Raw genomic sequence first — 17,515 nt, 5'->3', positions numbered from 1 at the left:
ATTAATTTCTTATTTTTAGTTATTAAATAGTTAAAGGTACGAACAAAATTAAATACGGTTTCCCACCAAATGTTAAACCGCTGTAGAGAGTTTCTCTGTAAAAATTGTTTGGTATCGGTCGAAAATCCGCAGCCTACCCCGAAAACAAACTGACAAAACCGTGTGCGTTGCACGATTCATCAATCGCTCTTCGTCACGGATCAATAGCGGAATGAAATGGAAATTTTTGTTGCAAGCAAATAGAAGCATTTATCTGAATCAAAGAGACATTGCTGCCTGCATAAAGTGGCATGTCGAACAGATCATTGACTACATGGAAGTTTGGATAACGAGCTGTTTGCGTCAGTGAAAAATTTAATATCTCACGAATGTTAATCTCGGCGATAGCTTTTGACATTTCGCTCTGTCCTCGCTCTGCAAATGGGACGTTATTTATTTCGAATTAAATAGATATTTCTTTGTAAAAATTTTTTTTTATTTTTTTTTTTTTCCAATTAAGTCGAGAAACTAAACTCCAGGAGCAATTCAGGAGTAAACTCACTTAAGGCTTCGGGATCTACGATTGTAAAACGCAGACCGCGTACCAGCCGCCGTGCGTGTCCAATAATATTCCAGCTTGATATCGACTCGCAAATGGAGCGCAAATGGAAGTTCCCGATGATTTACCCGTTCGGGTTGACTGACACTCTAATTCATATTCGACCTGCACGTCCCTCCTTCTTCCTTTCCTCGTCCGTTCATTCATAATGCAACGATATTACTTGGCATTATCGCGGCGACGCGACACACTAAATTTCTCGCGAAACGCTTCGATCGGGTGGTCCGAATGGTAATGAGAAACGACCTCGAAAGTATCCGCGCGCGCACGATTAATTTGTTACGTTCTGGTCGCTTCTATGCGCCCACGAGTAACGAGCGCACGAAATCCTGCGTTCTCCCGACGGCTGCGTGTTTCCCCGCAAACGCCCCGTTATTTCCTCCCAGCGGAGGACGTTTACTTTAACGTCGCTCGACTGTGAACTCCGCGCCCGGCGAGTCTTTTTATGGTCGACGGCGTTTGTTAAGTAGACGTCCGCCGATAAAAAGCCAAAAGTGCATTCGAGCCAATCGCAATCGACTTTTGACGACAGTCGGTGGTTTTTATCAAATTTACACCGCGTGCACTTCCCCAGTGGCAAACCGCTTGCCGAACTGTCGACATTTCCGCAGTATAACACGCTAGTTTTTCGCTACGATGCGCAGGATTAAACGCGCGTTCAAAGAGTTGATCGAAAACTGGTCTACGTGTTGAGCAGTAAAATCAAGATGATAAAAAGTTAAATAATGATGGTAAAAAGATGATAAATAGATAAATAAATTGTAAAAGAACGTTTCTTTCGGTAATAAGTCACAATAAATAATTTATATTTATAATTATTATTATAATTATTATCTTGAGTTCTCAGCGTCACTTAGACCAGATTTATCGGAAATATTTAACACCATAACGATTCTCGGGTACAAATCATAATTCTGCTTCGGTTTCCTGCAATATATAATTGAAAAAGATCTCATCTTTTGAAGGTCTTTATTTTTTTTTTTTTTTTTACGTCGGTTTCTTCTTTCGCGAACTTAAGAGCGCCTTTGCTCCAGCGGCTTTATTGTCTCAAGGCAGAATCATGATTTTTATCGCCGGAGCTTCCATCAACTCTTCGGTCCCTTCGAGCGCGTAATTTGATTGCGGCGTGTGACGCAAACGCGTCGCGCGTACGCGCGCACGTTCGCGCGCGTCAAGTTCTTCAACGTTTACGTACGTAATGTACCAGTGGTGCGCCGGTGAGCAGCGACTCACCGGCATCGAGACTCGTGCGAAACGTTACACACAAGCCAGTGCCTTTTGTCGTTACGCCACAACACCGAGCGCCACAGCACGAGCCACAAAATCGATCTCGATCCCTCCGAGCGCTTAGAACTCCCGTAGTCACCGCAGGCAGACAAGCGCGAGACAACGAGATACAACATATCGACCTCCACAACGACATGCAGACACCGAGCGACAAAGACAACAACATACACCGAGAGATCAGAGCACACATACGTTGGCAAAGTAATAATATAATATTAATACGCCTGTACTAATAATATTAATAAAATGGCCGAGCACGAAAACGGTTTATAATCGACAGCACACTCGGCCCGGCGAAAGATACGCATGCCGCCAATAAAGTAACAATCCATACCTCATCGGATCGTGATTCAGTCTACATCGACACTACTTACTACTATTATTACAACTATTACTACAAGTACAACTACAATTACAACCACATCGAAAAACAACAGTCATGAAATAGAGAAGATTCATGCTAAGATCTCCACCGCATTAACATCCCCATGCGCAAGAGACGCAAGTCTAGCCGACTAACCGTCGAGACAGAACACCACAGACCGATCCGATCAGCGAGACCGAACAATTGTTCTCTCGATTCCTTTGTGAGTTACACGATGCGTGAGTCTACCCGCGACATGTCAGCTCGCGACTCAGCGAAAGTACCCAGATTCCTCTGTGGAACGAAATTCCAAGAGCCGATTATGCCTTTTTATTTCGCAACGCTTGAAAAAGTCGAAGCAACGAGTTCGATTTGACAATAACTGCGATTTAGTAAAATCGTATTTCGAGGGAAATTAAATTTGTACGTAACAAAAACGCTGACGTTATTAATTCCACCGCGTCATCGAGAGCGAACGAAATAACGAAGTTAGTAGTAAAATGGCCGACGAGCAAGAAAACGTATTTCAGAAACCTTAACATTAATAGCTTGACATTAATAGCTCGTGAAACATTCAAAAGCTAGGTCGCCCCCGAAATGCCAATAAGTTTTTCGAACATTTTCAAAATAATGTTATATTTCTAATTTCATTATTCAAGACTAATCCACTGCCAGTTTTAAATTGTTTTCATCAAGCTTTCATATAATTAACTTCTGATAGCCGTCATCCGCATTTTCTCGCCTTTTCATGGAAAAGAAAAAAAAAAAGGGAAATTAATATACGTTCGAGTAATTGTTAATTATTATTCCAACAATTTTTACTTCAAGTGTTCCGTGTTAGAAAGTCGGTTGTGATATAAATTAGCATCTAATATTAATTATCGCTTATTTCTAACGCTCGCTTTTATCGTGGCTACCTGCGCACGTGTTGCCTCGCTTGCGCTTATGCAACATTTTAATGATACAAGCGCGTTCTCTTCGGCTTCGCGCAGTGTGCAAATCTTAGAAAAGGGCAAAGAAATTTTGCTTGATGCTCGTAGCGGCAAGTAGCGCAATTAGAAAAGAATTTATAGCGATGTTATCGTTTTAATGTTCGCGAAGCAACACTTACAAGTGCGTTCTTTATCATGCTGCAGCAATGTTATCGCATTTACTCTGTCCTTTAGATTTGTAATGTACGCCGGTGCCGCGAGGCACAGTGCCAATTTTCCATCGCAAGGAGTAGCGAAAATTATCTCGATAGCATTACCTCCCTTATTCATCTTGCAGTAATTTAGATAGATTTTCTTTTATTCTTTAATACCTCTCAGCGCACAATGTGTCATATGCACAAGGCTACTCTTTCACTTTGTTAATTGGCAATGGAAAGCGACTTCCGAGTAATATTTTCTTTGGTAATATTTTATCATTTTTTAATTCTTCATTGCACCGTTATACCGCATCGAATCGCAATGCCCTTTTTATCGCGACCAGTTATTAAAGTATTAATAGACCCTTTTTTCACTCCGATTACCGTCTTACGCGGTACATTTTTTACCTCGATAGATGTTCCCAGGAAATGGTTAAGAGCTCGCGTTTCCCTTCGAACGGGCAGTACCAAAAGCCAGGTCGAGTCTATTCTACGGTACACGAAGGAAAAACTTTGAACCGTCAAAAGTTGAATTCACGATAGCCCCCTTTTTTTTCGTTTCTTCGTCGAAAAATTTTTTTTCTTTCTCTCCCGTGCTCCTGCCAAATGTATATACTTCATAACACCTATCATTATTTCACTGCAGCACGCGGAACTTGGCGTCGGGAAAAGTTGCGAGAATGGTTATTCTTCATCCGGTAATATTTCGCTTTAGAGATGGTCGACGGGTGCTTAAAAAATTCCTCGCCAAGACGTCGTCTTCTCGCGATACTCTCGTGAAAGTTCGCGTCTAGTTTTCTTCTGCCTTTAGAAGTTATCGGGAACTCGTGCGTGTCTTTCCGCTCTCGCAACGGGGCAGTTTCTTGTTCGGGTGGCCTACTTTAATGATTGAGATTAGCGATCGAGTTTAACGAATAATATTGTGTGCGTGCGTGCCAGGAAAGCACGATAACCCGTGTATCGAGAGAAATCGCAACGTGTTATTCACGGTAAATACATGTTTCAATTTTTTCCGCCGTAACTTTTCAGATTCGTGATAAATTCACATTTAATTTTCCTTTCGCGGACATTTGATGAGAAATCATCGTCCACTCGAACGTCATAATCGCAAACGCCGACGGTTCTGGCAATGGAACTTCTGATACATTTTCCTTTTTGCTAAAAAAATATTATTTATCCGTAAGTAATTTTATTTTAAAATTTTTGGTTTGAAAAAATTATTTATAAATTCATTAGAAACCTACGATTAAAAAAACAAAAAACTATTCGGCAGATATAAAAAATTGTAAAGAATAAAATTTTTATATTTTGATTTACTTCTCTCTCTTTCTCATTTTTTTTTCTTTTTTTTTTTTGATGTCAGAATTGAAAACTTCGTGAAATTAAATTTTGTTTTATAAATAAAAAAATATTTGCATTTACATATTGAATCGGTTTCGTTAATCCGGGAGGATTTTCCTGCACGGCTGGATAAAATAATTTTCGTTTTTCTTGTGCAAATTGAATGGAACAAATCAAATGGCCAATTTTGGCGTACATCTGCGAATTATTGTCAGAATCCGTCGTGATTCGTAGCACGATTTTTCACTCGGCATTACTTCGCTTAATGAACGCGCGATCGTGCCATTTCCGTTCCCGATATGTCATCGTTAAATCAATTCGATCAAACAAGCAGGCTCGAAACGTTTTGAACAAGCTCGTCACATCAAGGATGCATACGCTCGGGAAATCGCTCATGCGCGCGGATTTACAACAATTATCGCTTTCCCTCGGAAAAGTATCGCGATCGAACCCGATATACCACTTACCAAATATCGTCGGCATTAGAAGTATCGTCAGCACGCTCGTCCCATTACGCGTTTATATTGGTTGAAATAAATTTATAAATATTACATCGTATTTTATTGCGGACTGCCGGACATTTTTCCCTCGCAATTTTTCCCGTCTTGGAGTTTTAAACGCATAGTTTCGGACGAAGGCTGCACGTGAAATAATCTTATAGAAAATAATGCGCTGTTACTTCATGCATTTTAATTTAGCTTTTTCTGTTGATGCTAGGCAAAAATATTATTTCGTTTTCTTTAATTGCATAAGTCAAATTAATTTATTCGTCGTTAATTGTAATATTTTGCGATGACAGTTAAAGTTGGAAATACGATCGTGCTCGTTTTCCTTTATGGATCGCGATTTTTCTCTTCAAGATTAGGTCCAATTAATTTCGCCAGCGGGTAACTTTTACGTGACACAAAACGTCCATTCAATTTTTTTTTTTTTTCCTTCTTTTTTTCTCAAGAAGCTTTCCCCGTGCTACGCCTTCAAACTGTGCTCCTGACGCCGGCAGTGCCGCTTCTTGACGACGGAATAAAATCGGGATACAAAGTAAACCAGAGTGAATAAGGAAAAGACATTTTCTTTGAGCGAGCGAAAGGAAGACTCACGCATCCTTATACTCGATAAAGGAAAAATACTTGATGAGGAAAATAGCCTGAGAGAAAACGAAAGAAAGAAAGAGAGAGAGAGAGAGAAATAGAGCGAAAGAGAGAGAGAGAGAGAGAAAGAGAAAGAATGTATGTGTTCAGAATAAAAAGAAGTAACCAAATAACAAGACATGAACAACATGAACAAGTACAACCACATCGACAGTAATAACCACAGCAACCGAATTTTCGAGGTTGGGCACACCGTTCTACAACGATAAATAATATATATATAATATATATATATAATATATGTGCCGTATATACATATACAGAGACAGCATCCACATAATACGTCACACATCACGCCGTAGATCTGCCGGACCCTCCACCCACGAACCAACCAACCAACCATCGGGAAATCAAACCACGAAAAATCTTCCACCCCTCGGACAACAGAGTCGGGGGTATATTACACTGAATATCAAATGCGAGCCATGGGCGCACGTATATGTATACGCATACGCACACATATGTACACGCATACATATACGTACACACGTGCGCGTGAGCTAGAACAAAAAAAAAAATAAAAAATAAAAAAAAAACATCTATATGAATATATAATGCCGTGCTATACATGTTTCTCAGAATAATTTGCTCACCACCACAACGTCTTGCAAGGGCTACCAGTGCACTCACAGACAAACATTCGACCACTGCCTACCGCTCGAAAATGAAAAATAAAATAGAATAAAATAAAATACCTACCTATACGTATATGTATACGTCATATAAAGCCGAATACATAGAAACAGCTCTCAAAGAAGCTCCACGTACATATGTATAAGCGATCGGATCGAGAAAGGTCGAGATACGAAAAGGGATTCCCGATGCACACGTATTTCGATGTATGTGTACGCGAGCGTGGTACACTGCGGCCGTAGCCGGCCACCGGAAACGTTGCTCTCGGTTAATAATGTGAACGAGATGCGACCGAGGCTGAGTTGCATTGACCGCCCGGGCTGGCTAACTCTGCTTAACGACTCGTTGTTCTCGTCTGCTCCGGTTTATAGTCCAGACTGTAACGCAGACGCAGGGAGGAGAGTAAGCAAAATAAGCGAGAGCTGGGCTTGAATCGGCGCAACCAGTCTCGAGTGCTCCCGATGACTACTTCGATGGCATTAAAAAAAAAGAAAAACAGGTTGCTCGAGTTTGTCACAAGTCCCAAAACGTTTGCAAAATTGCGAGGCACGAAGAAAATAGAGATCTAGTATTAACATAGCAAAATGATACAAATAAATTGGCACGCTAGTTAACTGATGCTTACAAGAAAATGTAATTATTATCTGAAAATAATTTCTCTCGGACAGAATTTATCCCGGTAATTGATGATTGAAGAAAGAAAATAGATAGAGGTGCTATGTCACTGTCTTGTGAAAATTGAGTTTTTCCTATTAATCAGTTATTATTTTTTCCGTGCTGCGAGCGTGCAATTGATTATTAAAACTTTCAATTACAAAGCTATTAGATTAATAATCTTCTCTTTCGAAATTTGTTTCACCTTTCTTTTTTTTTTTTTTCGATAACTGAGATATTAATCTTTGTATTTACTCTCGTAATTATTTTTTTAATTCATTCATTCTTCAGAGATTCAAGCAATATGTCAATGTGATTCGTATTTAAATTAATTCTGAATTTTTTTGATATCTGGATGGTTCTTCCAGTTTGTAATAATAATATCGTTGCAATGACTGCTTCACGTGACGTTATTAAAAAACCGAGCGTGACACGAACGATGAAAGGAGCCAACTCGATTAACTTGCTCGATATTTGATGACATCATCAAAGTTTCATCGGAAAGCACTTGAGCATATCTTTCGCATGATGGGAAGCGTTTCCGGTCGCTGACGACCAGCCTCACTGTACCAGCCGTACATATACATGTACACATACTTATATACGCGTTCGCACGTGTATGTATACTACTCACACGACTATTCAATCTCTCTTCTCGCTTGTCACGCACACGACCGAAGAAAAAGGGGGGTTGAGATCGGCCGGCGGTTAAAACCCTCTCGGCAGAGCCCCTTTGACGGACTGTACGGATAAAGAAAAAAAAAAAAGTCCTCTATATTAAACAAATCGACAAGTACATGAACGGATTCGCACAACGCACACAAAAACGGCCCCAGAGCCCCTCACCCCCGTCCCTCCACCCCGAGCGGTGGGGAACCGGTGATTACGGGAAAGAAGTTGAGAGAAGGAGAGAGAGAGAGAAAGAGCGAGAGAGAAAGAGAGAAAGAGAGAGAGAATGGAAAGGGGGATTGTTATGTTGGAATGTTTGTCTGTGTGCAGATGCAGCCTACTCGTTGTTGACTTGATGGTGATGACGGAATCTCACGTGGAACGTGGAGTTCAGGGCCCGGTGGTGAAAATGAGGGGGCTTAGGCAGATCTACGGCTCTCATTTCCCCCCCTCCCTACTACTACCACTCCTACTACTACTATCTACGGAGAATGAGAGTGAATACGCGGATGGATGTTCGGAACGGATCTGTCCGTCCGTCCCCGTAATTGTTTCGAGAGAACGGCAAGACAGACAGCTCGCAGAATCTCTGCCGAGACACGACGCCACGTGTCGCCGCGAGACCGCACGGTAAGTTGAAGCTCGAGTATATTGTACCGTCCCTCCTAAACGCGGCGCCCTTTGTCGCGCCAGTGGCTCATCGAGCGACCGAAACTGCCGCCAGCACCCTGACCTCAAGACATCTACGGCCACGTGGACGGCCCCACTGTGTCTGCGCCATACCGCCTAACATCCGCACCCGTTGTCTCGCCGGAAGCTGCGTTGGCTTCGCAAACCGCATCTTGGAAGTAAGGATGAGCGTGGAGATCCTCGGCGGCTTCGATCTCCTGGGGATTCTGAGCGGAATACTTAGAGCGCAATTATACATTTGGAAATTTTTCTGATTATGAAAATTATTTTTTCCTTACCTAAAGAACTAATTTTTTTTTTTCTTTTCTTTTAAATAAATTTTTATTTGTTAACGCACATATAGGCTCATCGTTTAACATGATATAAATAATTAAATAAAAAAATGTGAAACGACGTGGTTGGGATCGACGACATGTGTGCTTTAAAAAAAAAAAATTACCTTCTTAGTTTTTTACGGTATATAATTTACATATTTATATTCTTTTTTTGTATACATTTTAATTTTATCCATCGACGGACTGAAAAATCTCTTGAATTTAACATGAATTTAATTGTTTCGACAGCACGATGATTTTTCTTATTCGCTTATCTAAATACCGATCGCAGTAATGATTTGAGAACATCACGGTCTAATTCAAACACTGGGTTACTATGTTGGGATACAGTACGGCAGTTCTGTGTACCGACGCGGTAAGCAGCACCCAACGGCTGTTGACCACAAAGGGACTAAATTTATGCTCCACCTGGAGACGCCTTCATAATGATTGTCATTAGACGGGAACATGCGGAAATGACCGTTCACGGCCAGTGAAGTCGACGCACTAATTCTGTAATGCTAATTAATCGCAGAAGCTCTTGGCTGTTTATACTGTTGGATGATCATGTCGGTTACGCAATTAGCAAGCTTCATCTGCACGCGCGCTGCCCTACGGATGGACGCGATCGCAGTGCGGTTTATCGCAAAACTTGCTCGGGAAAGAGTTCTCTATTTACGTACGACGAAGGGAAATGAATGTAGCTCGGCCGAAATGAGGTTCGCAGGAAGTTGCGCAGGAAAGTTATACAAGTTTATATTAGAAATTACGAATAGAATGTCGCGTCGAAGGAGTTGTACATCGAACTTTTCTCCGTTGCGTGGGAATTATTTTTTGCACAGGGATAAAGTTTAGAAAATTTACTTGGACATTATTTTTATTTTTTTTTTAATACATCAGTCTTTGCAAAAAATTATAAATATATTACATTTTTTGTGTTAATTATGTGGCGCGTCTCGCGTGTTAATTTTGAATGCTGAAAATGATGGGGGTATCATAGGATTCGCGCGGCTCCAACCGCGGGATTAAATTGTTGAATTCGTAAATGAACCTGTTACAATATCAATTGCACGTTCATACATTTACGTAGAACGGATCACGGTTCCGGGATGTGTTCTAGGATTAAAAACGATCTCATTATCGAATGATTAACGAGTTTATCTCGTGCAAGAACATGCCCAAGCGGTATCACTCTTGTCTAATTACACAATAATAATAACAACAACCGCGAGATGCACGTGGGCGAGAGCGGGCTGCAAATCGATTTTCGTATCAAGCAAATGGCCCGAGATGGGGAATCCAGTCGTGGCAATTAGTACAATTATTAATGCATTCGCAGTTTCTGATCAACGCAAGTCGATTTACATACACATCGCTTCGGCGATAATCGCTGTGTCGTAAAGTGCACGAGCGGAAGATATTATTATCTCGACTCTATCGCGAGAAAAATATTAATTGTAAGAGAGAAAGAGTTTTTCTTTTTTTTTCCTTTTATTTTTTTTTCCTTTTTTTTCTTTTTTTCTCCTTTTATTTTCGATTGCACTGTTGACCACAGCTATACCTGTTGCACTATAAACGTTGACTTTCTGAGAAAACGGACAAATATTTACTTTGAAGGGGTAACTCGATCTCGTAATAATAACTTTGATAGGTTATTGTTAAGAAAACTATAGTCTAGCACACTCGACAAGTATTGCGTGTTACTTCCGTGACGTTGTTGAAACGTTAAATTGAATTTCTCGTGTATGTACGCGTGGGTTTATAGATAACCATATATATAATATATATCAAAAGAATAAGGTAAGAAAAATAATATCTTGATCAAAAGTGAACGGGATATTGTATCAATAATTTTGTCTCTCGTTGTCGGTGCCACTACATATTGCAGTTCATTTCATTTTATTATTATTTAAGGGTAAGAAGCTGAAAGCCCCGCCGGTACATTTTGGTGCTTCCCTTTTTGCTGAGTTTTTTCATATCACGCCAACGGAGAAAAGAGCACTTTTGCTCAAACCTATTTTTATTATGGCATACGTTCGTAATATCGTTTTTACGCTAATCGCAGCTTGCCACGCGATGTGCGTTTATTGTTATTCAAGTCGCCCGTCTTTACTTTCCAAGGGACTCGCGTCTTTTAGAATAACTCTGAAAGGTCTTCCAGCTATCCTGCTCGTACTATTTTTCTTCCGCGTTATTAAGTTGAAAATTGATAATTCGCGTAACAGGGGAGAACTGTTACGAAGCTGTTACATTTTACGGTCGCGGGCCCGTTACGACGTACCTAATTTAAAGAGCGCTCGTTCTGCGCTTTTCCATGCTTACAAAGACCGCAGATTTTGTCACGTTTCTTTTATTCCGCTTTACCTGCAAAATAAATGTCTAAAGTGTGGAACGTTGAAAGAGCCCGTTTCTTTCTTTTTGCATTTCTTTTTTTTCTTTTGTAAAGGGATAATGCCGGTGCTATTTAATATTCGGACCTACTTCTCACATCGTCCACGTACTGATTTCGTAGCGACTGCGCTTTAATCCCCGAGCTTCTAACGTATATATATCGTGTCACGGGGGCGTTTGTTCATCGTCGAATAATCCCACCCTTGTTCAAATAATCTATACGCCGTTTCTTCCGGCTGTGTCCTTCGATACTCCACCTGCGTTGGCGGAGTTTACGTAGCTACGTACAGGGTGCCTCGTATTTTATTTTTGACCCACAAATTTCGAATTCTTTTATCCGTAGATATATTTATATAAGGAGCAATATTTCTCGCTATTTTAATAATCGTTTGCGTAAACTATATCTTCTCGAATTACTGAAGAAACTTGAAATTGATTTAATAAACCTGCCGCCTTATTTCCACCGTGTATTATATGAGAAAATCCACAAGGATCGCGCTCAGCCTAAATCAGTCTAATTTTAATTGCGTAAAAGCAAGTCGCAATTACGATGTGAATTTTACCGTTCACCCTGTACACTTCATGGGATGGGCGGCGGTAGTCTGCGTGGCGACGTCGAAGGTCGATATCGCGCGCGAATCCTTGTCCGTTCTCGTCGTCGGTTTCCGCCGTCGGGGAGCTTCTGTGGATAGGAGAATTGTTCCCTGTGGCGAACGTTGAAAAAGGGGTAGGAAAGAAGAGCATCTTCGATATACCCTCCCACGCCGAAGGGCGCTCGCGAAGCGATCGAGAAGCGGAGTCGTAATTTCCCTATCACGCGTCTCGTCGGGCATAAAATTGCAATTTCGCCCCGGCCAACAGTCACGATGACCTACGAGTTCTAATATCCGCCTGTAATGATCGCGCACGAGGATATCCTCCCACGAGCGACGAGACCCCCGTCGTTACACCGGTAATGGCATTTACCTTTACGATGCGGCGCTCGCGGTGAAATTGTTTTGGAGATTGAAATCCCGCGCGGCGCCGCTGGACCGCGGCACCGGTTTAATCCGATGGCGAACATCCGCAGCGGCGTTATTAATTCAACGGCTATGATAGATCGCTTGACGTTCATTTGATCTTGAGATTTACGAGGGAAGGCCCTGCATGCAAAAGAGACGAATTGTACTCGTAAGAGAGGACGCGCGCGAGCATTATTTTTATCGCTTTACACATTTCTCAGTATATATCTTCAGACGGAATGCGAGGAAAAAAATTTCTTTTACCTCTTTTTATTTCTTTTTTTTTTTTTTTCCTTTTTTTTCTCTCTTTTTTTTCTTATTCTTTTTTCTTGGTGACGAGCTTAATTAGAAAAGAAGTACGATTACATAACGAATTATTTAACTCTGGCAATTGACAATTTAAAGCCATTCTCCTAATTACCGAGATAATGGAGAACAGCGATTTAGTGCTCGTGACGAAATTGTTTTGGAAATTGAAATTCCCGACGTTGGAGCCGTCCTGATTTAACCTGACAGCAGGTATCTTTACGGTGGTATTATTAATTTACGCGCCAACGTCCATCGCTCGAGCCTGAACACTCGAGACATTCGAGAGAGAGAGAGAGAAAGAGAGGCAGAGAGAGAGAAATTTTACCCGAGATCTACTCGGTGGAAATGTAGATCTTTTTTCTTCGTGAAAGGTGAAACTTTCCTCATCCGGATTAGCCGAACAGGATCATAAATGACTCGACTTGTCTTATCCGCTCCAATTTCAGGTTGTCGATAAGGTGTTTTCGCGTTCGTCATCCTGAGCGTAACTAAATTCGTTAGTCACGTTGCTGTCTCGAGAACCCCGAGGTGAAGACAAACACGGCGAGAAACGGCGTTCGCGTAAACTTCGTTGATATACGAAATCGTAATTTCCGCGAAACCGGCGCGCGAGACTTCGACGAGTGCCAGCGTTGAGTTTCGTCGGACTTGCGAGACTCTCGAGGGGCTCTCGAAATGCGAGCCCAGGTGCATCATTTCTCAAGTGGAGGCACGGTCCATCGGGTTCTCTTTCCCCCGCGTTATTGAAAAACAAGCTCCAGCTGCCACGATCCTCGGCGTCTGAATAATTCGCGCGTCGAGTAATTATTGAAAGTGTAGCGGGGCGATGCTTCCTCCTCGAGAAAATTAACGAATGAACTTTTATCACGACGTTGCTAGAATTCGATGATTACGTAGAGTGCTTCATAATTATCATCTTCAAACTTGCATATTGTTATCGAATCGTCTCTTTGCCATTGAAATATTTTAATTTAACCGCGCGTTCCACGCACTTTGACAATTTGCAGAAAGTAAGCCATCGGTTTTTAATTTATAACTCGCCCGTGCCTTTCCGGAAATATAAAATGCGTTCGCGCGACGCTTGCTAAAAATATTATTACGTGCCACCGGAGTCTATCTTCAAAGAGACGAACGCGTACACACGTCCTTGCTCTTTGCATTTCGCGGTGACTCAATCTCGCAATTAAATCCAACGTACCGCGCGCTGTGTTCTACGTAGGCGGCATTAGCATACTGATCTTAATTAGCAATTAATCTGCCAGGATTCTGTACGTCCACAATGGAGTGGTATCGAATCGCGATCCGGAGAGGATCAAGCCGGGGGTTAAAGGTGATTGCTTCCTCCTCGGCGAGGGCCAATCAAGCGGCTGATGCGGCTCGAGAGATAGAGAGAGGACGTTCTATTTCAAACGGGAAGGCGAGCATCTCCCGTTCGGTGGCTGCAAACCGCGTCGAGAGCAAACGTGGCGATATCGAATATTCTACGGGGGAGGACCGAAGAGGGATGGCCGATGTAGGTTACCGCTCCGCTGCAGCAACAAGCTCGATATCGCTCGCATACGGTGCACGAGCACCGTTTGGTGTGCGGCCCTATGCGAGTGGGCGCACCAAAACGCTTGTTGAAACTCTCCCTCATTTCGGCGAGACATCCACATGGCTACTGTAATGCACACGTGGGTGTAACGCACTTTAATATGAACGTATCGCGCGGCAGAGCGCACGTGCGAAGAACCGTATGCGGATCACGTACGGAATTACGTCTCATCCGTCTGTCTCTCCAGGAAACTGTGATGTATCTCAAATCGACCCTCTTGTCAGAAACTCGATCGAGACGTCGCCTCGGATGTGATTTGCGTTTAGGGAACGGTTACGTCGTAGCGAGTTACGCGAAACGCAACGAGATGATATCGATGAATAAATAATAATTCTCTCGTGAGACGACGATTCGAAGCCGAGAGTTATGTAATTGATTCTTTAATCCCAGTATTAAACTTGCAAAGCGTTCGCAAGCTTGTGGAGAACTCGTCGTGCTGGATCGAGTATTCTACGATTACGTTGACCCCCTCGAGAAACTCTCCATTTCGAAAGAGAGCGCGGCAATGCATACGTCAGTGAGCTAATCGTAAATATATTAACGGAGCTCTATATTTTCCTCGGTGCTTTACTCGTACGTCTCGTGCTCGGCGGATTCCCACTGGAAATTTGTCGAAACTGCCAGGAACACCGGGATAAATGGCGACGTTCGACTCGCGTCGTTTGTCTCCCTCGGCGGCCACGTGAGACCACGCGGCGTAACCGCGTCGTAGGAGGTGATTATAGTCTCATCGACGAACTGTCATTCTGTTGCAGGTTCGAGCACACACAAAAACGACGCGACAGGAAATGGTAGGCCGGCACCCCTTTTGGCTGAACCAAGATACGGCGCCGCGCCCCAACCGTACGGTGAGTGTCCCCGTCTACTCCGGTCGGCTCGTCCGCTCGCCGGTACCTAATGGCTAAATTAAGCTCACCGATTCGGAATATAGATTGCCGGGGCGATCGCAGGTTTTTCACGAACACGTGTAAAGAATGAGAGCGGATTAATGGGGGACCGACCGAAGTGCGGACCCGGAACGTCGTTATCGGGAGGGGGTGGGAAAAAAAAGTATGTCGAACGCATTTGTTTGCAGAGCACGGGGATGTAAAGGAAAGTCACGTCGCCGAATCTCTCGTGCAGGAGAGACTCGGCGTTCGAGTTGTCGCAAAAAAATTACAATATTTGTGAAATTTTCACGCGCGAAGAAAAAAAGAAACTTTAATTTCTTTAAATTGAAGAGATTTTCACCGTGACGTTTCCTTTGCGAAACCTGCCAAACGCACGCGGGGCTTGTTCAGAGACATTTAAATGTTAATAAGAGACCTCAGTGCAAACGTACGTGCCACTATTTTCTCAGAGGAATATTGCAATCTCGCTCACAATCCAAATGGCATTCATAACGCGACGGCATATGCAATGCAAATTCGGTAGCTTTAATTACGATGATGAATAGACTGACCGGAAAATTGAAAGAGCAGCTGTTCTTACAAAATTCGCAAATTTCAACCGGGAAGTGGTACATTAATAAACATGACTGCAAAGTATATGACGGGCTTTTCTACGCGAGGGAAAAAAATTTGTCCGACATGAAACTGAACAAAAAAAAATCAAATAAAATTGCTTGTTTAAAAAAATTGCTCTAATTTAAACCTTGAAGCTCGTGCATTTGCCTGGGCATTCAAAAATATACAAAAATGTATATTTTTTAATTAAATTCAAGAATCAAAGTTTGCGAATTTTACAGAAACAATTTTCTTTTTTTTTCATTTTCCGTCACTTCAGCAGTCGTGGAAGCTTTCAAGATTTTTTTTTGTTTCTTAATGTCATAAAAAATAGAGCTCTGAGACACGCGAGATAAATTTAATAATGCAAACGCGAAAAATTGTCACGTAAGCGACACGTGATGCTGTTGCTGCGATCGAACTGCAGCTCGAACTGTTGCAGCCGGTGACAGCGAGCTGCAATCTTTCCCGCAGCGGCGTCTAAACTGTTGAGCACCTAATATTGACCACGGGAAAATAATTCCTCTCCGATACAGCTCCCCGGTCTAATGCTATCGCCGTGAGTCAATGCCCCGTGGTCGCGATCCCCGTTGCGATTCTGACGGGAAATCGATGAACCGAACGTAACGCAGAGCGCGGCCTGCGATCGAAACTACTCCGAGCCTCTCGTTGCGCGATAGTTGTAATCCGATAGTGGAAAACATTATCGTAACTCTCCGTGCTTTGCGGCAACACACTTTTCCCAATAGTCCACCGACATTCTGAATCGACACCATTTGTCGCAACATTTAATACCCGGCTACGCGAGGCGTCGCATTACCATTCCAATGAAGTCGACTCGAATTACTCCGGTTGCTCGCTTTGACTTTCTTCCCGCAGTGTCTAGCTTTAAACCTTACTCGCTGTCTTTCTATAAAACGTGGATTTTCAAACTCTACGTAATTTACGAACAGCTCCGAGAGCGGAATCTCGCCAACAATGGTATTTCCATTCAAAATAACAAACTCCATTTCTTGTGCATAGAAATCGCTTTATTTCTTTATTATTGTATAAATCAGCATTTGTAAAAGTATAATTATACATATTATGTACATTAAAAATGTATAATTTAGTTTTCGAATATTAATATTAATACAATTAATACAATAATTAATATTAATACAATGAAACAGATAAGATTACTGTATTTTTAATTTAAAAAAAAAAAAAAAAAAAAAAAAAATAATAATTTGTAATAATTTTAAGTCAATCAGTCAGCCGCGGTCATTAGAGACCGAGCTGTGTTCTCGCGGGTGAGACGTTGCGTATTTCCGAACCTCGCGGAACTCTCTTTCGCGACGTGCTGATTTCACCGAGTCGCAACCCCGTGTCCGTCACGGTCGACGATGTACGATGTGGTGTTTCGCGCGCGTCATTTATCTCGCCCACGTCCGCATTCGTCGTTCAATGTGCATCTGCGGTTCCAGGGTCCACGCCGCAGGTCACCTTCCCACCGGGCGCCGGTCACGATCGTTACGAGGAGAACTTCAACGGGCCGGCGACGTACGCGGAGCCGTACGTCGAGCGTTACGGCATCAAGAGCGATTTCAGCGGCCGCGAGCCGTTACATCCTACACCACCTCGGCCGGGTTACGTGCCCACCCTGGGCCAAACGCCGCCCTCCAGCACGCAGGGCTCGGTCATGATGGTGTACGGGCTGCAGCCGGACAAAGTCAATACCGACAAGCTCTTCAACCTGTTCTGCTTGTACGGCAACGTGACGAAGGTAGGTGACGAGTCTTCAGCCCCCTAGTCTGTCACCCGTCGCGCCCTCCCCGCCACCCTTTACACGGTGCCCGTACCGTCCATGTGCAGAGTGTTAAATGGAACGAGCTGGCGAGGCTGAACAAAAGGGTCGCATGACTTAATT

At 42.7% G+C, this 17,515-nt stretch overlaps 1 protein-coding gene across 2 annotated transcripts in view; it reads left to right on the top strand.

Moving 5' to 3' along the window:
* The window catches only part of Sm (heterogeneous nuclear ribonucleoprotein L), a 131,813-nt gene that overhangs the window by 100,590 nt on the left and 13,708 nt on the right, over positions 1 to 17,515 (top strand). For both annotated transcript variants that reach the window (XM_070663778.1, XM_070663777.1), the window contains exons 7-8: positions 14,878 to 14,970; positions 17,073 to 17,371. In XM_070663778.1, the coding sequence (XP_070519879.1) occupies positions 14,878 to 14,970; positions 17,073 to 17,371 (392 nt within the window). The remainder of the gene's footprint in view (positions 1 to 14,877; positions 14,971 to 17,072; positions 17,372 to 17,515) is intronic.

Source organism: Cardiocondyla obscurior, linkage group LG12 (genome assembly GCF_019399895.1).
Source record: "Cardiocondyla obscurior isolate alpha-2009 linkage group LG12, Cobs3.1, whole genome shotgun sequence".
Classification (NCBI taxonomy): domain Eukaryota; kingdom Metazoa; phylum Arthropoda; class Insecta; order Hymenoptera; family Formicidae; genus Cardiocondyla; species Cardiocondyla obscurior.
The sequence above is the reverse complement of the archived record's forward strand: the minus strand, read 5'-3'. Positions and strand labels throughout refer to the sequence as shown.